The 21,782-nt window shown below is 37.3% G+C and overlaps 4 protein-coding genes across 4 annotated transcripts; 2 read left to right on the top strand and 2 right to left on the bottom strand.

The window, feature by feature from the left end:
- Nucleotides 1-562: 562 nt before the first annotated feature.
- On the bottom strand, nt 563-8,138 carry LOC103943251. Its single transcript, XM_048584996.1, is given in 27 exon segments — nt 563-975; nt 1,099-1,215; nt 1,436-1,498; nt 1,500-1,550; nt 1,692-1,817; nt 1,951-2,005; nt 2,071-2,156; nt 2,277-2,453; nt 2,539-2,613; nt 2,732-2,875; nt 3,004-3,072; nt 3,190-3,300; nt 3,777-3,934; nt 4,152-4,194; nt 4,327-4,421; nt 4,504-4,737; nt 4,950-5,034; nt 5,177-5,341; nt 5,645-5,804; nt 5,944-5,999; nt 6,434-6,502; nt 6,573-6,707; nt 6,807-6,875; nt 6,948-7,046; nt 7,123-7,249; nt 7,340-7,452; nt 7,872-8,138. Coding segments are annotated over 27 exon segments (2,859 nt in total). The 5' UTR covers nt 7,983-8,138; the 3' UTR covers nt 563-909.
- Nucleotides 8,139-11,926: 3,788 nt separating this feature from the next.
- Nucleotides 11,927-14,548, top strand: LOC125477807 (nudix hydrolase 25-like). Its single transcript, XM_048585284.1, has 6 exons — nt 11,927-12,089; nt 12,476-12,526; nt 13,028-13,120; nt 13,355-13,449; nt 14,054-14,165; nt 14,255-14,548. Exons 1-6 carry the CDS (start codon nt 12,024-12,026, stop codon nt 14,357-14,359), a joined length of 522 nt encoding a protein of 173 aa, XP_048441241.1. The 5' UTR covers nt 11,927-12,023; the 3' UTR covers nt 14,360-14,548.
- Nucleotides 14,549-14,763: 215 nt separating this feature from the next.
- Nucleotides 14,764-16,582, bottom strand: LOC125477808. Its single transcript, XM_048585285.1, has 4 exons — nt 16,278-16,582; nt 16,077-16,158; nt 15,811-15,927; nt 14,764-15,131 (listed from the first exon to the last, which is right to left on the bottom strand). The coding sequence occupies exons 1-4, from the start codon at nt 16,394-16,396 to the stop codon at nt 15,081-15,083; spliced, it is 369 nt and encodes a 122-aa protein (XP_048441242.1). The 5' UTR covers nt 16,397-16,582; the 3' UTR covers nt 14,764-15,080.
- Nucleotides 16,583-19,376: 2,794 nt separating this feature from the next.
- Nucleotides 19,377-21,236, top strand: LOC103931862 (serine carboxypeptidase-like 50). The gene has a single exon (XM_048585283.1). It carries the CDS (start codon nt 19,416-19,418, stop codon nt 20,760-20,762), a length of 1,347 nt encoding a protein of 448 aa, XP_048441240.1. The 5' UTR covers nt 19,377-19,415; the 3' UTR covers nt 20,763-21,236.
- Nucleotides 21,237-21,782: the final 546 nt, after the last annotated feature.

Here is a 21,782-nt window from a genome sequence, read left to right as displayed (position 1 = left end):
GCGTTATTGTTAATGAATTCACACGGTACATTTTGTGATTGACTTCTCATGCTCGTGAATCATACAACTTTAGGAGGTTGAAATGCGATTCTTTTCATCGTCTTAAAAATTAAATTGTCGTGACAAAACCACTAACTGAATATTTCTTTTCATAAAAGAAAAATACTCATCCATTATAGCCATGTGGCTACGCTCATGTATGTACTTGACAATCAACTAGTTACTTATATATATATATATATATATATATTTAGTACATGTTACTTTGTATTTTAACTCAAGTCAAAATTCAACACAACCCAACTTGAATTCGATTTCTGACATTAATAAATCACGCATTGATGGAGAATGGAGTTGAAATGCCTTTATAAATCTTTCCGACCCCAAAAGAATGAACCATGGTGACGAAGCCACTAACTGGTCTCTTTTTAAAATAAAACAAAAAAGTCAACAACTATCTCTATGAGATTTCAGCTCATCTTCACTAATTAATTTCACATTTAGTAAATCAAATTTGGTTGTGGGTTTCATGACAAAACGTAAAACCTCTTTGCAAGCACAATTTTCCGAGTAAATGGGCCACTCATCAATAATCTGCACATAAAAAATATGGATGTGTGTTTCTGTGCCTGTAATTTTCATTTTCCCCAGAGTATTCCGAGGATAACCATCAGTGAATACAATTGGCTTTCAATGGCGTATCATGGTGCCTTAAATCGACCCTAGTTCCGAAAACCAGGCAAACTATGAACTCTAGTCAGAAGTTACTGTTCAGACTCGTATATTCTGCTGTTGATTTGAACCCGCAAAAGGAGACGACGGTCGATCTCTGAGGCTGCCGCAATAAAAATGATATGATCAGTGCAACAAGAAAATCTCTTGCAACGCAAGACAGAAAACAAAACGACATCACTGACGCTTCCTTTGGTAGAGCGAATAACCAACGAGCGCAGACATTAAAAATGTCCAGAGTACCTGGAACAGAAGCACACAAGGGGATGAGCACTGAGTATATATTTATTTATCCAATTGATGAACTAATAGCAGTTCCAGGCTTCCAGCATAACTAGTTTGTGAGAAAAAAGGAATTGGCAGCACCGTATTGATTGTATGCCACCGCTCAAGTCTTCTAATCCTTGACTGCATGTCTTCGATAACTCCTTCAACAGGAGAAACTTCTCTGATCGGCGACGATTCAGAAGCTGAACTGCTGCCCTGTTCATTACACCATAATATTTCCACTCAACATTTTTTTTCTTTTTGACAATTTCCACTAAACATTAGAAATGCAGGCATTCAATTAAACATTCTAGTTTTAGACGGAAACAATTGGCATCGAGTGTTAAGCATCTTGGAAGAAAGGCCGGTTTGGATTGCAACAATGTTTTTCTTGTGACAATTATTTCAACTAAATTCCAAAAATAAATGGAAATACCTGAGATTGAATAAATTCAACAAGTTCCTGCAACCTTGCAGCTTGCTGAGTGTGAATTCCACCCTGAGCCTCTTCCCAATGCTGGCAATCTTTCCAGAACTATTTGAAGATAGCTCTACAACAAACAAACCAACTACCAAGTTACCAACGAGAATGAAATTGAATAAAAAGAACAAACAAAAAGAAGAAAAGTATCGTTAAGAATTGGAAACCCATGCAAGGACAGAAACTTTGCAGTATAGGTAAGGCAAAACACCTTTGTAGTATATGAACCATCCAGCTTAAGCATTGATCCTGCAGCTGCTACAGCATCTTTATCAACCCCCTTGATTTGCAAGTAAGGGTTTGGGGAATCTTGTAGACGATCGACCTCAACTAAAATCTAAAGAGGCAATCAAAATCAATTCTAAATTAAAATCCAATTAAAAAGGTATAAATGTACCTCCCACAACTGAAGTACTTTCTAAAAAGTATACAAGTTCAAGAAAACCAAATCTCAGAGATTTTGATATGACCTTTGTGTCTTGGTAGATGAACGCAGATGCTTCAATATAAGCTACAGCTTGATACCTGATGTCACAAAAAGATTACAATAATATTTTTACTAATAGATCAGCAACAAACATGTAGCTTACCCAAGGTTAAGAAGCCCAGCAACTGTACTAATGCTAATATCGAAATCCACTTTCGGTTGGATGATGAAGTTTCCTTCTCTGATAGGCTAAGCAAACAAAATTCAGGAAAGAGAAAAAAATAATTAAGTGCACACCATGGGTAGAAAGAAAGAGCACTGTATGTATTAACAAAGCCAGAAGATCATTATATAGCACACATTACAAACCTCCCGTATCAGCAATGCAAATCTGCCCTCACATATTCTGACCCTAATGCAGTCACCCTCTGTTAACTGACAATTAGTAGGAAGTCCAGGAAGCTTCAAGTATATATCAGTGAAATTCTGCACAGAGCTGCAGAACTTTGCAGGATCCAGTATTTTTAAAATATCTTGATATGCCACCTGTGACCAGATTGAAATAGTGAAAGTATGTTAGATGCAAATCAAATTTTATGAGTTCAAGACAGAAGCAAGATGCTGCCCATACTTGCTTGTTACTCTTCAATACAAATAATGAGCTCTCAGGGGAAAGCACTGGATCAAAGTCATTTCGAATTTTGAGCTGTTTTAAGATAAGGAGAAACAAACACCAAGTTTAGCCCTTGAAAGTTGCAACCAAATATCAGCAATAAACTGTCAAAGTTCTTTCACATGGCATCTAAGAAGGTTAAAGTCCTAACGTGTGCATGAACAAGATGGGGTTCAATGAACTGCTGGAACATTGGAAACACTGTCATCATGATCTCATTCTGGGACATAAAACACCCCACTCTACTTTTATCCCTTTGAACTCTAGAAATGAGGTGTGAATGAACACCTCCAACCTGATAGCCAAAAAACAATAATGGATAGCTCCTGGTCAGTCTCTCTCATAAACAGCTGAAAATAACTTGGAAACACAGAGAATACATAGATATCAAAGCTTTAAAGGTGCCGTAAGGGTTATACTTACAACAGCAATCCACAAGTCAAGTGATTTTCGGATATTTGGATGCAAAGCATAAACTCCTTCAAAAATAATCTGTTACGGAAAATACAAAGTATAAACTAATATTTTGTTTAATAGAAAACAGAACTATATGATATAATTCCAAACGAGAAAGCCAAACTTCTGGGAGTAGGGTATCTGATAACTGACCACTCCACAGTCTTCAGAAACTTCAAGTTCCTTTAAGCCACTCCGAGCACCAGTTTCCAAATCAAATACAGGTACTTTTGTCCTTTGACCATTCCTTATGTCATCAATGTTCTGCAAATGGTAACATAAGACTACGACAAGAAATCCAGGCACTAAAAGCAAACAATATTAACTTAATTTAGCGCTATGAATTTTGAAGTCAATGAAACCATTGTTGCCATCATAAATTGTAAGTTAAGATGTGATTCAGCAAAGGTCAAAAGGATAAGCCATCAAATTGGAAGTTTGGCAACTAGAAAAACAAATTAGGAAACATGATTTTAAATAGACCGTCAAGGCTTCAACAACCTGAAGGACTTATTCAGGGATGAATTTTACATGGTAGCAAGAAAAACATAAACATAATGGGCATATGGAAACTAATATGAAAAAAGGTATGCTTTCTGTTTCTTTTCTTTGTGGGTAACATTTTATTGTCTAGCACAATTATACCAATCCTCTGACTGCCCATCCCATATGGCCCAGAGCTGTACTAGTAAATAGAATACAAAAACTAGTAAAACAAAAATCCAGTCATCAAACCTTACCTTTGAAAGCAAAGACAGATCGAGCGTGCTGAAGTCATCATACTTGAAATCCTTAACTTGTTCAGATTTATAATAGCTTTCAAGCGAAACAACTTCACATCCTACTATGTTTGCCATTTTATGAGCCAAACTAGTTTTCCCAGAACCACTTGGACCTCCTAGAATAACAACACCAGTGACAACATAAGAACGTACTTCAAGCTCAATTAAGTTGGAATGCTAAAAGTTACTAAAAATAACTATTTTTCAAAATGAATTAGGACTGTATTATTCTGTTTCCAGAATGGAATAGCATAACAAGAACAAAAGATCACCAGTGACAACAAAAACACAAACAGGAGAGAGGGAGAGAGTAGAAGATAAAGCTCGTATTACCAATTCCAACTATAACTGGAAACCCTTTATTCTCCAACAATGCCTGAAAAAGATGAACAATGTATTAAGGTACAATCCAACAAAAACGTACTAATAAGCTTTTTCTTTTGTATACACTTTTAAGTTTTCAAAATGGAAATCTCTCAGACAATTCCTTATTAACTTCACTCCTTACCTGTATTGCTTGCACAGCAAGAAGCAATCCTCGATCCAAGTCATACGAATCAGGCATTGGAGCAAGTTGCATGGAATCCCTGAAAGAGGAAGGATCTGTCGTTGCTTCATGAGAGAAGCCGAAACACAGAGAGACATATCCAAGAAAGATATACATCTCTAAGTTAAAGTAACTTACCTATGGTTGAGCTTTCAGCTTGGGAAGGATCAGATGAGATAAAATGCCATGTTGCTAATATAGGTTCCATCTTAGATTTTGTTGGAGATCTAGTCCATGGCTGAGACAGATCCTCAAGCCGAGTAACAAGGTTTGGAGGAACACGAATTGGTCTTGGTGCAACAATTGTTTTGTCCTGATTACTGGTCATGGATGTATTTGACAAAAGGGGTGGTGTATTAAGGCGAGGTACACCTGCATCGTGAACAAACATGATCTACATTACACACACGGCAGAAAGAGAGAGAGAGAGAATGAGGGAAATAACAAGACAGGCCTTCTTTCCTCCATAAAATGATTAGTTAAAAACACCAACAGTGCAGGCCTAATGGTTCAAAACCAAAAATACAAAAAATAACTTGGAAACAAAAAGATGTAAAGAACAAGAGTTATTTCAAGCTTCCGACCTTTGCTCTCCAGAATCATTTCAAGATATGATTTAGTGATCCAAGGCTCAGTGATACCCATCTTCAATGCTTCAGTTCCAACTGTCTGCACAAGAGTAAGGGAAAAAAAAAGAAGGTTTAGTTGTTAACAAATGACAAGCCAATATCTCAGGTTCCAGAATCTATATTTCCTACATTTCAAAACCAACAAATGTATAACGACTATAGTAAAAATACAAAGTTCATACTTTTCTATCTGTGCCCCTCAGCACCATGAATGTCTCACCAAGGGTATCAATGGTCTCAAGTGACAAGGAAACATTGCCATTATCGACCGATTTTGATGCTCGTTTGTAACTAACAACCACAGCATATCCCAAAGCCAGTAGCCCGCCCAGAGTCATCCTTCCAACCTGCTTTCAATGATAAACAGAGCAAACAGATAAGAGTTATTTAACATCTAGAAACTCTACAGTACTATTACACAAGGAGCAGGCCTTTACAAAAATTCCACACATAAATAGACATCTAAAATCCCAAAAGAATAACCCTATAATATGCTCGTCACTGACCAGAAGGCTTCCATAAGAACAATAAACCCTAAAACAGAATGTACATAGATGAGGAACCAACCTAAAGTATATCCCGATGATCAGTGGCTTTGTGTATTCTCTAGTGTCGATACTATAATTGAAACCTACGAAAATACTTCTTACCTCAAACTCAGCTTTTGGCCTGATAATGAAATTTTTGTCAACAATCCTCTGGTCCCCCAGTGACAGATAATATCTTATACCCAATTGACGCACCTTGATCCAATCATTTATCCGCGCTTCTTCACTTGCCGAAGGAGGCCTAAGATACATCTCAATAAAACTGAAAGAAAATAAAATACATGAAAGTTTCAGTTGTGGTAGAATTCAAAAATTTAGGTATAAAAGCAATTTACGTTTCTTTAATTCTATAATATCAAAAGAAATAGACGAGAGATATAACAATCATCCACCAGACTCACTTATCTATTTGAGCTTCACTTCCTTGAAAAGCATAAGCAAGATGCCCCTCTGCTGCCTGTAACGAAAATGTGAAATGTAAGTCATATTGGTGAAAACATGAGGGTGATGAATAATACCCTATCTCAAACTAAAGTTTCCAGAAATAAGATGGAGCACCAGCAAAAGCCAAAGGAAAAACAACACTGAAATTGACAACAATATTGCCCACACGCATACACATTAAAGTTAAATGATTTGATAGGCTGTATCATACTGAAAACTCACTTGATTCCATTATAGGCACCTATCTTAAAAAGATTGGGCCAGTTTATTTCTCAGCCAAAAGAGAACGTGGGCTAGGATGTCATCAAGGATTAAAGATAATACAAATAATGTTAGACACTGAAGCAGGTCTTTTCAGGCTTTAATCAGATCACCCAATCATATAGCCAAAGAGAAACTTAAAGGCTCATTTCCATTGAAAATAAATTATATAAGGCAAATACAGACCTCACTCCGGCATTTCAGCTTGTAGATTGCCTCCCTAAATGATGAGACAAAGCTGTTGTTAATCCTAATCTGCAAAATAAATGCTTTATATTGAGAATTAACGGTAAAATTTCAAAGCTAAGATCAGTCAAACACCAACCTGTGCATGATGAAGGTCTGGTTCGATGTGCTTCCTGAACAATGGGAAAATGCTGTCAATAAGGTAATCCAGTGAACAAGAATCTCCGATATCATATTGAACTTTGGACAGAAGGCTAAAATGAACACCACCAACCTGATATATCAAAAACACACAATCAAATGTCATGTCAATTTTCTTTTAACTGATATTCTAAAAGCACAGACCAACCAAATAGAATTAAGAAGATTTTACCACTGCAACTCGAATATCTAGCAAAGAGCGAAGCTTTGCATGCAAAGCATAGGTACCATCAACTATTACCTGCAGACAAGGGGAGGATAAGAACCTAGCAAACAAGGCAAATCATACAGGCTGGGGGCCAAACAAACTTACCACCCCAGATGAAGCACTCTTTATTGCTTTTGAACCAACACGTTTCTTTTGTTGATAGTCAAATACTGGAATCAATGCATCCTCACCTTTTGTCAAATCCTGTTTTCAGCATACACTCGCGTTACTAAGTTCACAAACATAATCAAGTAATGTGAAACATGACAATAAAGAAAACCTCGAGATTTCTGACTAGCATATCAAAATCTATTGAACCCAGATCATTCCCTTCATCAAATCCATCACGATAGTTCTCCATTGACACAACGGTGCAACCAATAACAGATGCCACCTTTTCTGCTAAGCTTCAGGAAACATTAAAATTACAATAAAAATTAAAAACGCAACAAACACGAGCAGGAATGCTTTTTGCCTACAGAAAATAATATACATACCTTGTTTTACCAGAACCACTTGGACCACCAATGCCAACTGTTACAAGACCCTCTTTTTTCTCTCTAAGTTCTTGGATAGACTTTACTAGCAAATAATATCCGTGATCGAAAGACTGCATCATCTCAACACCAGCAGTAATTAGGGCATCTCATATAATATCAGCAATGAATAGGTTCAAGTAATGTAATGGCATCCACGTTTAATCTTAACCCGATATCGAGAATAAGGTCAGTTCCAGAATTCTCATTTCCGACAACATAAAGGATCGAATCCAAAAGCAGCAAATGAGATCCTAAACATGCTAAAAATCCCACCTAACCAGTACAAGTAGAAACACAAACTACAGCTCCAAAACACAAATCCCAATTCCATGAAAACCCAAAAATCTTAAGACAAAAAATCACTCCAACAATTCACAATTACAAGCAAAAAAATTGAGAAAATAATGAACTGCAAAGCAAAGTACAAAAAACCCAATAAACCAAAAAGTGTATGCATGTAAGTGTTAGGTGAAAGTGTGGACTTCCATACCACATGGAGAGGAAGCGATTGGAGAATTGAGGAGGAGGAAGTGGAGGGTTGCTGCTGGAAATAGTCGCGGCCTCCTTCTTGGAAGACTCGCTTGACGACGTCGTCGTCCATTTCTGGGGTCTCGACGAAGAAGGCGAAGTCCTGGAAGTGGAGGGTTTGCTGGAGAAATCGCAAATCCCCCACCCAATTCGAGCTCTGCACCTAATCTTTTCTTTTCTTTTTTTCCTTGGATTGTTTGATAGCGAGAGGGGAATCTTTTGCTCCAATTAAAGAAGAGAGAGAATCTTTATTATTTATTTTCCTCGTCCCGCTTGTTTTTGTTTCAGTTTTCTCTCGATTTGAGACGGCATTGTAATTAACAAATTCAGAAAAAATACAAAAATAAATCTGATATTCTAATTAGTATATGAAATTGCTTCGATATCGATATTTTTGTACAAATATTTGAAAATCACATAAAGAAATAAGAAGAAATGAAGTCTAAATTTCATTACGTATCAAAAAAAAAAAAAAACTTAAAATCAACATATTTGATCGATAATTATTATTTTCAATATACAAGTCAGAAAAATTATTATCACAAACTAATGTCTAACACTTTTTAAAATTTAATAATTAAATTTTCATTATTTCTATAAAAAAAATAATCGATATGGATATATCCATTAATATTTCTACAGATTTACATATTTATATTTCTAGAGCTATAAATATTTTAAATACTGATTCTAATTGAACTCTTGTTTTAATAACAAGTTAATTATTAGTTTTCTATTATTGGTGGAAAGGATTTGACGTGAGTGATCCCAAGCATACATGAAAATCAAAACTAGAGATTTAAGATTACCAAGGGCCCAAAGGCCACTTCCACATGAGACGGTGAGAACCCAAAAGAACAGATGAGGAAAGTCCAGTCCCAAACTAACGGGCCCAAATACTTTCTCTTCCTCAGCTGCGCCTTTTTTGACAATAATATGGTATTACTAATTCACTCGTGTTGTTTGTCGAAAAACAATCAATATTCTCATATTATAACATATGAGGTTATAACATTTGTGTGATAAGTTCATGATATATTTTTTATGTCCTTGCTTTAATCTTGAAAGTGAATCATATTCCATAAATATGATAAATATTCAGTGCGATGTATGGCATATATGACAAAAGTGGAGTGTATTATAATTTATTGAATAATAAGGTCACATGATGATATGATCTCATACTTAAAGTTTCTTTTCATAGTGGCTTGACATGTATTCACAACTACATATCTCTTTTCTATTTTTTTTTTTTTTTTTTTTTGTCAAACAACTAATTTCATTAAAGATAAAACATACTGATACAAAGTAAGGTTAGTCCAAAGACAATCCATAACACAGTAAAAGTGCAACCATTACAAAAGTAAAGAAACAAGCCCCAAAAGTGAGCCCAAAATAAAGCGTAAACCAAAAACCCTAGATCTAGAAACGAGAATCAACTGCTTCCACCAAAATAGACGCACCACCATCACCAAGCTGCCGCCACTAGTAAGAATAACCAATGAAATAATGGGAAATGCACTTTAGCAGCCATTGAAACCCAAAGCACGCCTCCAACTGAAGTTCACGGAGGAAGAACTTGAGGAGCCAAATAGTCGAACCAAGTGGGCAGAAGCTCGCAGGTAGGGACAACAATTTGGGAAGGAAAATGCATGAAACTCATAATTGCAACAAGATTGCCAAACATTGAGAAAAAAGCTCAAATAAATTGAGATAGAGCTCAAGAAAAATGAGACAAGCTCAAAGCAATACAACCATAAAACAAGGGCCGAGGACAAAGAAAAGGACGAAGATGGGGTCCAGGGAAGGAGAAGATGGGGTTGCTACTGACCCTACCCAAGGGGAAGGGTCGACGACTAAGTGAGATTGATTTGGAGGTTATGGGCTTGGGAAAGGGGGAGCGGCACACTAGGGTTTGAGAGAGATATTGGTGGTTTGTCCACCTTACAGATATCTTTTCTATTTAAGCAATGTTCGAACTTGGATTTATAGTGGAAAGTATGTCATACTAGACAATTTGGGTATGTCCATTGCACGCGAGTGACTTTAGTTAAAAATCATAATGAATATAGCGAAATCTCAGGTCACTTATTAAGATCATATGGCGTTATAATTGTCACTAATACAAGGCCACAAAAAAATAGTCTTATAGATCATTGTATTAGTATCTCATAATGACAGTAAACTCGTCTTACCCATGTTCATTTCTTTATCTTTTGATCAAGCCCAAGTTTATTATTGTATATACAAATCGATATTAACTTGTATGAAACATGTTCATTATCACGTAACGTTTCAATCCAATGATGCAATGTCATTTATCGAGAAACTTACATATTATTATTTTATTTAAACGAAATGTCATATACAGTGAACATATTTCAGGTAAGTTAATCTCGTACATATTGATCGACAATAAACTAAGATAAAAATGTAATGATGATGATTCGCTGAATAATTAAAGCAGAGATGGACTTCCTGCAGCTACTGAAAGTCAACGCCCTTCCTCGCCCACTACTTTATGTTGGCTTTTTGTCTTTTACGGCTGCCTCTCCTTCCTACAATTTTCTTTTTCTACCCGCATGTTCGCTCATTGACTTTCAGACTACATCGCCATCATGCGCCACTTTCGCCCTCCAAAGGCATGTTCCTATGTGTGTGCCCTCAATCCCTACCATGAGCTCTACCTCCATTTTTTTTTTCCTTCTCTATTTTATGTGAACTCTAATTGGGTTGACAAATTTAGATAAATCGTCACAGTTTAACGAACGTAAAATATTAGATTGCCTAACTGTGACGATTTATCTAAATTTGTCAACCCAAATTTGTCTAACATATATTTTATGTAAACATTTATGACAATATTTTATGTTAACATCATATATTTTATGTAACATACGTGAATTATAAATTTGTTTAATGTATTTAAGAAATCATTTAAATTCGTCTAACATATATTTTATGTAAACATATGTGAACTATAGGTAGGTTGACAAATTTTCATAAATCGTCACAGGTTAGCGCACATAAAATATTTAATTGCCTAACATATGTGAACTCTAAGAAGGAAAATAAATCCCGCAATCGTATCCATTCATTGTACATCGTGCGGTCAATTTTCGTTAAGTACTATTTATATTTGAATTTTAAATTTTAAATTTTAAATGATTTCTGACCGTACGATGTACGATGAACATATACGATTACGAGATCCGTAATATCCCCAGAAAAATGATCTGGCGAAAATTCTTTTCCCTCTAAGTAGGTTGACAAATTTTCATTAATCGTCACAACTTACCACACATAAAATATTAAATCGCCTGTCAGCATATGTGAACTATAAATCGGTTGACAAGTTTTCATAAGTCATCACAGTTAGCGTACATAAAATATTAGGTTGCATGTCAATATATGTAAACTCTAGGTAAGTTGACAAATTTCCGTAATTTTTTTTTTAAGACTTTAACGATCTCATGAGAAATATGGAAAAGGATCCTCGCCAGATCCTTTCTTTAAGGATTCAGGGGATTTCGTGATCATGACCGTTTATCGTACATCATGCGCTTAGTTTTAGTTAAGTACTATTTATATTTAATTTTAAATAATTTTTTATCCCATTTTGTTCAAGAAATATAAGACATACGAAAGATAAGGACACGTGCCGACCTATGAGACAGGGATCATGGCAAGAAAGTGAGGGGAGTTGCATAGCATCCTTCCCCGACCTGGAAGAGTAAGCTTGATGGGGAAATTTTTTTATTTATTACATAAACACGAATGGTACATCACTTGTTTTTATGTAAATTGTGAAAAATTAAAATTTGTAAGTTATTAGCATTTTAACACATATATTACATCAGTTATATAAAAATACATAATATACTATTTTGTGTAACGGTCACATTAAAAAATCTCTCATCAATAGGATCGAACCTTACCTGGGTGGAGAGAGAGAGGGTGCGCAGGATAAAGAGTGGGGGAAGTGAGTCACATTTTGTCCCACAAACCCAAACTCCCACTTTTTTAATTACTTGGGATTGGGTTTCTGATTTTCTCAGAGTCAATCACTCGCAGAGCAGAGAGAAGGAGGAGGAAGAAGAAGAAGCAGAGAAAAATGGAGGATCTGCCGCCTGGTTACCGACCCAACGTTGGCGTTTGCCTCATTAACTCCGATAATCTGGTACCCAAATCTTCTTTTCTCTTCTTAATCTCTTTACTTAACTTTATTAATTACCCATTTAATTATTCTTCGACTTTTTTTTGGGGGGGGGGGGTGGTCTTGGATGTTTATGGATTAGATAAAATCTAATTTGTTATCATGTTAACTCTGACAAAACCCAGTAAATCAAATCGTTTGTACTTGCATATATGACTTAGGCCCGTTGATCAGTGCTCTGTTTTACATAAGTTCGAATCACCCTCTCGTAGATTGGAGTAGTTTAGAATATCGTTTTCGGTGTGATTTTTGTTTTTTTCAGTGGGAACTAACTTGGGTTGGTTGTAATTGTTAAGTGTCTGTATATATTTGAGGGGAAGAAATTGAAACTGTGGGAGATTTTATTGCAGGTTTTCGTTGGATCAAGATTGAATGTTCCGGGTGCATGGCAGATGCCTCAGGTATTAACCCACTTTTTAAAGCTGCAAATAGAGATTCATGAATCATATACAATGTTGAAACTTGAAAAGGAGGCTCTAGGAAGGTCAAAAACACTTCCAGACAATCAAAAGCACTTTTAACGACGTTTGGCGTAAAAAGTTAAAATACTTTGGAAACACTTGTGTTTTCTAGGATTTTTCTTAAAGTTTATGTTGTGTTTCTAGCAAACGTGCTTTTGCAGAAACAGCTTATGAGCATAAGTGCTTCCGATAAAAGCATCTCCAAACGGGCCCTATTTACAGGATTAAGTTTTTTGCCTACTATCTGCACAAAGTTTCCTTTTAGCTTAGGGTAGAAAACCTTAGTGGTAAATCCAACACAGTAAAGCCTCTTTGGGAGGATAGATTTTCCACCAATCACTGTAATGGTTGAACCTTCTCCTTCTTCTGTTTTGTCGAATTACTTTGGTTAACCTTAGTTGCATAATTTTTCGTTTTTGTTTTTCGGATACTCAATCTCAGGGGGGCATTGAAGATGGCGAAGAACCAAAAACTGCAGCTATTAGGGAACTACGAGAAGAAACCGGGATAGAGTCTGCTGAAATCATTGCTGAGGTTTGTATAGAACACTGGAGAAACTCCATACCATCATGATACTCACAGCGGATGTGCATTATTCATTAAGCAATATCTATAATCCCATTTTTTCCTCTGTTCTTGACCTCGAAGTAATTGTTAGACGGAGTTCAAAGCTTTTAAGTTACAGTCAAATTATGTTGTATCCTGAGTTTCATAACTAAGCTGATTGCTGAGTGAGCAGCTGAAGTAAATTTTGCAAACTCATGACAGGTTCCGAATTGGTTGACATATGATTTTCCACCTGCCGTGAAGACCAAAGTTAATCGTCTATGGGGAGGTGAATGGCATGGGCAAGCACAAAAATGGCATGTCCTTATTCCTTCACATGCACAAACTTCATGAGTTAAAAAAACATGAATCTTAAGTCCTGCCTTCTTAAGCTTGCCACAAAAATGGCATGCCCTTATTCCTTCACATGCACACACTTCATGAGTTAAAAACAACATGAATCTTAAGTCCTGCCTTCTTAAGCTTGCAACTTGTCTGCCAAAACTTCTATTAGAATGCGTCTGATGTACTAGGATTATTTCCTCATTAGTCACCAGATGTGTATTGTTGGCATTCTCATGTATCTGTTGAGATACATTTTGATATTAAATTACTGCAGATGTTTGTTAATGTAACATGTGTTCCTATGAATACTCGGCATGTGTAGTAGCGACTCTGGCACATGAAATACCTTTGTATTGTTGTGACGACTGGTGAATTTCGATATTGAGCTTGCTAACCATGTAAATGTTCAGTCGTCATGCTCCTCTCTCGGTTAAAATATGAACTTGCATGATGTAATCTTTCAGTTGTTAGAATGTGCTTCATTGCTGCTGTAAATCTGTATGGATGAGTATTTGAATGGATGGCATAAGGATGGACAAGTTTTACTTCCTAATGACAAACTTGGGCAATTGACAGGTTTCTTATGAGATTCACAAAAAATGAGAGCGAGATCAACTTAGCTAATGGAGCAGCTGATCCGGAATTTGCAGAGTGGAAATGGGCTAGCCCTGAAGAAGTCATCGAGCAGGTGCGCGGAAAAAACTATCCTTGTACTTAATTAGTTTCATGAATATGTTTCACGGACATGATAAAAAACGGGTTGTCTGCTGATTACAGGCAGTCGACTACAAGAGGCCAGCATACGAGGAAGTTATGAAGACATTTGAGTCCTACTTCAACGGAAGTAGTTTATCTGCGAAATGTAGATCGACAAAATGGTGAAGGCCCCGGGTGTGCTTGTGCAGTTATGTCCGTCGTGTTCTTAACTCCTTTTACATCGTTGGATGTGGATCGAGTAGGGCTCCTGCTTTTTGTAAATGATAACGAGAGAACTTGGAAATTAGATTGTGTTTGGGTTGTTTCTGTAACTATATATCAATAAAAATGTATGTGGATTTACTTGTTGCTTCATATGGTTTTTGCAAACATCTCAAATAATCCAAGAGAGAGGGGGTTTATTTTTTCATTTTTATTTTTATTTTTTTAATTTAATTTAATTTAATTTTTCCTTCAGTTCCATTCGAAAAAATCGAAGGCACCTGGCTAGGCCGAAGCTCAAAATGAAAAGAGAAGAATATCGTGACAAAAATAAACAAGAATCTGTATGCCGGAAAGTTTAACGGTGATTAGGGAAGCATAAAAACGGATTTATTCTGATAAACGCTTCATTTGACAACCCACAATAGGTAGTTACATTACAACCATAACTTAAGAAAAAAATGCATCTTGAATATGGGTGCACCGTGCACCAAGATAAAACAAAGCAATAGAGCAAAAAAAATGGATCAAAGCAAGTTCTGACATCGCGGATTCATCTGCTATTTAATCCTCACATCGTTATGATTGGACTGTATTTACATAAACTATCAGCACGAGCAGCTTCAAGTATCGTAGAGATATGGTACGACATGTTCTACTCATCATCCGGCAACCAACTCTACTTCTACCCACTTCCATCGAGCTGTCCGTGAGATAGGAGGTGTGCCATGTAATGCTGCAAACATGTGCACAAAACGCGTAAGTTAAAAAGCACTCTGAACTGGATTTCATTCTATGTAACAGTTATCCATGGAATTGTTGAAGAAAAATCTGGGGCATCATATTTGAGCTAAAAAAAATCATAGCCGCTGCTTGAGAATGTTGAGGATCGTTCACAAAACATATCAATCGACATAAAAATGAACTCTACCCTGAAGTTAACAACGAAGAGGAGGGTGAAGGAAGCAGTTTGGCAGGCATATAATGGTGCTTGTTAATGCTTGCATAAGACCAAAAGTCTCTTCTGAGCTCGCTGATACACCTACAAACGACTCCTACAGCCATTATTTTGGGGTGGGGGTACAACACAGATATTCACCCCTCCGGGTAGGGGTTGAACTTTATTTTTCTGAAAACATTCGACGCAACACAGTTTTGATAACTTTCCCGCTCTTGGCGCAATTTGCCTTACAATGGGAACATATGAATTCTTAAAGCAAAACTGAAAACCACTCTACCCTAAGCAACACGACAAGATGGAATGGCGAATGAGAATGCTTTTCTGGCTTGTAAAAATGAGAATTTTTGAATCCGGAAGCATCAAAACACCAATTAACATAGCAATTCTCACAAGAAAAACAGAACTATGAAAATGCAACTAGAAATTCAAATTCAAGTAGAAACGAGTAACTTACGGCATGATAAGCATAGGGTCCTTTCCCCTGTCGCTCAAAGTGTTTGGCCATGATGCAATACTCAATCGGACCCCATTCTTCGTTTTCGAAACAGTTACCAAGCGCAGCTTTATACAACTGACCAACAAACCAATACAAACCAAATCAAACACATAATTACTTTGGTAAGACGATATTCTAAACTACTCAAATCTCCTGAGAGGAGTTTCGAACACATTGAAAGCTAAAACCTTTTGCATTCAAATAATTTGAGTCCTCTCACAAACCTTTGCCGTGTCCGTCAAGAGCTCGGTTCCGGCGGGGTAAGAAGCATAGAACTGGTCAGCTCTCGAAAACCCAGCTCGAGTTCTGCAACACCAAATACAAAAACCATTGATGAAAACAGTTAAGAACAACAGGAACTTCACAACCCAGATATTTTTTTTCCCATTTGATACGCGTTCGAGGTAGGTTGTAAAGCGACTCACGTATTGCTTGTGTAGGCGTAGGTCAGGACTGCTGTGAAGCAGTAGAATCCGGCATACGACGCGATTCTCCGGAACTTCTGAATCTTCAGAATCTCTTTGCAGCCATTGTACAGATTCATCGTGATTTGCGACTAGAATTTGAGTACCTGAAAGCCAAAGGTTTTGCAAACTTCAGCTACACATTTGATCAAACAGGTGGTGTGCTGTCACTTTTCCGGCGTCGATGGAACAGGCAGAGGTTGCAAAATGGGCAAGTATTAAGCAAATTGGGCCGGCACCACATGTTGTTAAAGAGTTTGACCCATTTGGAACCAGGCTGGGCCCAAATGACCTTTATTTTTATTTTTTTTTTAAAGAAAGACATGTTAAAAAATAAAAGCAAACTAATGAAAATGGTTTGATAATTTTGAGTTTTAACGATAAAGAGTAAATTGAATAGTACCAGGATTGACTTTTTAGTATGAAAACGTGATTTTTTATTAAAATGAACAGCACCAATAGCTTTTCGTTAAAGTTTCTAAAAAATAATTTAAAAAAATAGAAAAGTAGTTGGACTTAATGGATGGACGGTGAGTTCAATTCATATAAATTTATAGGTTTGATTTTAGTTGACTTAAAAAAAGTTATAGCTTTATGACTTTGATTTTATGCCTTTCCAAAATCAGAATATCAAATTCTTTTAATCAGGTCAAAGATACGATTAACATAATTAATCGATTGATTTCTTTTTAAAAAGTTATGAAAATTGTAAAGAAACGATAATTATACTTATTGTGTAAGTATTTAAAAGTGTTTATTTTTACACAAAAAATTTTGTGTTTAGGTTTAAAATCTTCTATCTTGACATAAAATAAAAAACCAAAAGTAACGATATTTGAAACCAGTTATTTATCAACACGTGTTTTAACTTTTTTACGTAATTCAAACTCCTCTTGAACCTCATTCTCCTCCCTCCGTTTCTGCCTTTCTGTTATTTCAGCTTTTCCCTCTATCTTCCCTTGGTCGAATAATTCATGCCCCACTTTTACCACCAACCTCCATTAGTTCCTAAGCAAGCTCACCGCACTAAATCAAGCCACTTCTCTGATAACGGATCCTCTCCCGAGCTAAATAGGCGGAGCCTCCTCATCAAACAATCTGGATCACTGATTGATGTGCAAGTCAAATCAGGCGGTTGTGTGTGGTGGGCCAGTAAAATGAATTAATAGAAATCGTGAGATTCAATTTATGCAGCCCATATTGTTTGATGAGGAGGCTCTGGCTGCTCCAGAGAGGATCTGTTCTCGTCATAGTCAACTCCACCACTTCGTCTTCCATTTTCTACACCTTCTATGAAGCTCAGAGCCTCGAAGCCTCACCTCATCGCAATCCCTCGCAAACCCTGCTTCTCGTTTGGCTCCGAGGCAGCCCGGGATGCTCCTCCTTGTTCGGTAACTTCATGGAGATCGGTCCTTGGCACGTCAACCTTCATGCCGGCCACGATGATCATGATCAACAAGTACACTTTGTGCTTGAGCCAAACCCGGGTGCTCGGAACAGAGTTTTTGGCCTTCTTTTCCTCGACAAGCCAAATTAGTACCAGATTTAGCATCGCACCTCTACCTTGCTATCACCAAATTTATCGAACTTGCGATCATAAATTGGACAACATATTGGTTTTTTTATTCTTCTCATTTTTTCTTTGAATTTTAGAGTTTAGGGTTTAGGAGAAAATTAAAGTTTTGGATGCAATTGACCAATTATAAAAATTCAAGATGTAATTGGTTAAAATTAAAATTCAAAATAGCAATTAACAACTCCTTATAAATTCGAGAAGAAAATCAATCAATACCTCTTTTTTAAATCCTTTTCTTCTTATTATTATTTAGGATGCTTTGTTAGATGATAATTTTAGATTGGTCAAATTTTATGTCCTCCGACACAAAATTTATTTCGTGAATAAAATCCCCCCTTATTTGGTCAAAGTTTATAAAAAATGAAAAATCAAACTCAGGAGTCAAAAGTGCACATGAAAGCATTAACTAACTTCACAATCATCACACTTTAAATTATGAATGTTCATTAATCAATTTGAATGAAACCCAATTGACTAAATATAATAATCATCATAAGTGAATTGCAATGTGACACGATTTCATTAGGCTGAGATGGTGGGTCCAAGTACGTTAGGTTTAGAATTCATAACGCTTTAAGATAACTAATTCATTTTTTATGACATGAGCTACATTACTACGTAAGAATTTCGTGTCAATGAAATAAGAGATATTTAAATAAAAATTACATATGTATTTATTTTATTGACATGAAACGTAACTTTGATGATATAACTGTCCAATATAAGTAGTGTGCTCGTACAACGTAATTATTTCTCCACAAAGAATGTAATATTTACGTGAGCATGATGATTTCCTTGCATGATCCGAGTCTTTGTACATTTGTAGTTGTACGGTTGTACCCCGAGAAAGACAAGAAAGAAATAAATCGCGTAGGCAACAAGAGTCTAAATCAACAATGCTTGGAGGTGAGGAGGCTGAGATTGAGAAGCCAAAGCAAGTGAATGTCACAAGAAAACATGCAATTTATTTGGCATCTTGTATCTCAAAAATTTCAGAAATTTTTCGGTGTGTTGCGAACATGAAATTTTTTAACCAATTATATTATGACGTTTAGTGGATTGAGTTGTTTCTTTAGCATACTAAAAAATTTCTCCAAAAGTTCTTATCATTATAGCAACCCCAAAAATTCGCACTATTTAAAAGTACCGAACCATGTCTTGACATACTGAAAAAAACCTCTACGAAGATTCTTATCATTACATCAACCCCAGAGATTCGCTTTACGACTCTTCCCAATTTGTAAGGTTGCAATGTATGTGAGCAAGCATGCTTGGCCGAGAGTTGACTTGTATAAAGCGACAACTCTTTAAAATTTATCCACATAGTCACAAAATTCAACTTTATAACTTCACTTTCATAATTAGCTTGAAATACCGCTGCTGCGTTCAAAATCACATGTATCATGCAAAGTCGTATGTATCATGCAAAGTCGTACACGTCTCCTTGAAGCTTTCCTTCTTTATATAAAGCCATATCGTCAAAGAAGGTGTCTGCACTCCCTTGCACTCCACTTTTATCATCAATGGAGTCAACCGCCCGAAACCATCTTAACCTCCTCTTCCTCCTCCTCCTCTTCTTCTTCTTCTTTCAACGACGCGTCGCCACTGCATCGTCCTCTCCTCTCTTCCCCAAAGAGGCCCACCCCACCAAATCTGGCTACCTCCCGGTCAACTCCACCAGCGGCTCTGCCATTTTCTACGCTTTCTACGAAGCTCAGAACCTCACAACGGACATTTCCAAAGTCCCCCTCCTCTTCTGGCTCCAGGGCGGCCCCGGCTGCTCCTCCATGCTTGGCAACTTCTACGAGCTCGGCCCCTGGCTCGTGAATTTCCACAAACACCCTTCTGATCCCCTGGCCTTGGAACCCAATTCCGCCTCCTGGAACAGAATCTTCGGCGTGGCCTTCCTCGACAACCCGATCGGTACCGGATTTAGCATCGCCGCTAACTCAGCGGAGATCCCGAGAGACCAGGCCGCCGTCGCGAAACACCTCTTTGCCGCGATCACGAAGTTCATTGAGCTTGACCCGTCGTTCAAAACCCGACCCATTTACATAACCGGCGAGAGCTACGCCGGGAAGTATATTCCAGCGATCGGGTACTACATTTTGAAAAAAAATGCTGGGTTGCCCGCTGGGTCTAAAGCTGTGAACTTGCAGGGCGTTGCGATCGGAGACGGTCTCACAGACCCCATAATTCAGGTGAACACTCACGCCGTCAACGCTTTCTACTCTGGTTTGATCAATGAGAAACAGAGGAGGGAGCTGGAGAAGCTGCAATTAGTGGCGGTCGGGTTGACGGCGGCGAGGAATTGGAGCGCGGCGACGGATGCGAGAAACAAAGTGTTGAATACGCTGCAGGAGATGACGGGGCTAGCCACATTGTACGACTACACGAAGAATGCGGGATATAAGACGAGTTTAGTGGATGAACTGCTGAGGAACAAGGCGGTGAAGGCGGCGTTGGGGGCGAAAGGGGCGGCGCCTTTCGATCGGTGCAGCAATCTAGTGGGGGATGTATTGCACGAGGACGTGATGAAGAGCGTGAAGTACATGGTGGAGTATCTGCTGAAGAAGACCAAGGTGTTACTGTACCAGGGGCAGTATGATTTGAGAGACGGCGTCGTCTCGTCGGAGGCGTGGATGAAGACGATGAGGTGGGAGGGGATTGGGAAGTTTATGGCGGCGGACCGGAAAGTTTGGAAGGTGCAGGGAAAGGTTGGCGGGTATGTGCAGAAGTGGGGGAGCTTGAGCCATGTTATGGTTTCAGGAGCAGGTCATCTTCTCCCGGCGGACCAGCCGGTGAGGGCGCAGGCGATGATAGAAGATTGGGTTTTGGAAAAAGGGTTGTTCACATATGTTAAGGAATAACAAAATAAGAAGTTGTTACTGGACCTTTTTTTTAAATTTAAAATGATTGAAAGCGTTTTTAAAATTTTTTTTTTAAATTTTAAAAATATTTAAAATGCTTTTTATTTTCTAGAAAATACTTTCAGTATTTTTTCAAAATTTACTTGTATTTTTATTAAAAATTAGTTTGAAAAATATTTTTATCAGAAACGCTTTCAATCATTTTAAAAACACGTTTACTGTTTAATATTTGTATCAAAATTGAGTGACTAAAATCCTCAACACCTCATATATGTACTTGAATAAATTCTCAAATATTTAATATACGAGGTCGAATAAATTAAAATTGAGTGGAGTACAATTTTTTTTTGTTAATTTCTTTTCTTTTTCAAGTCATGATGTAATCCATGACGTTTTCTTTCCAGATAAGGAAAATGTTAAGAATCGATGATGGTTAAGAAAACATTGAGAAATAATATTTTAAATTTTGAATAATATAGTATTAGTAAGGTTTGTTATATAAAAATATAAAATGTAAAGGCGATTGGAGGCGGATTTGTGAGAGGAGAAAAACGGGAAGGAAGCGGGAAGGGAAGGCTTGGGAGTTTCCCAAATTTCCAAACCCACAAACCAACCAATGATTCAAGCACAAAACCCGTACTATGATGCCATCGTCTCCCACGGAATAGTGAAAATCTGTGGAAGGACTTGACCTCTGGGGCTTTCCATGGCAGGGGGTCCTGTAGAAAACCTACAAGTAAATCAGAGCCATTGATTCATTGCTCTTCCCTTTTGCCTCAGCCCTTTGATTTACTGAAACTTTAAACTTAGCAGCTGGGTAGGAGAGAAAGCTGGGAGAAAAAATGACAGAAGGAAGATATGCACGTCTGCTTACAAGCTGCGCCCTCTCTGTTGAAACCCTAGCTCGTAAATCTATTTATAATCGTTCTAGAGGGCCGTTGCTTGTAATATGGCTAAATTGCACTAATAGCCTTTGTATTTTACGATTTTCTTTTCCGTCCTTGTAATTTTTTTTTTTTT

Source organism: the organism of the source record quoted next, unplaced genomic scaffold (genome assembly GCF_019419815.1).
Source record: "Pyrus x bretschneideri cultivar Hongxiangsu unplaced genomic scaffold, Pyrus_bretschneideri_v1 Contig22, whole genome shotgun sequence".
NCBI lineage: Eukaryota > Viridiplantae > Streptophyta > Magnoliopsida > Rosales > Rosaceae > Pyrus > Pyrus x bretschneideri.
The sequence above is the reverse complement of the archived record's forward strand: the minus strand, read 5'-3'. Positions and strand labels throughout refer to the sequence as shown.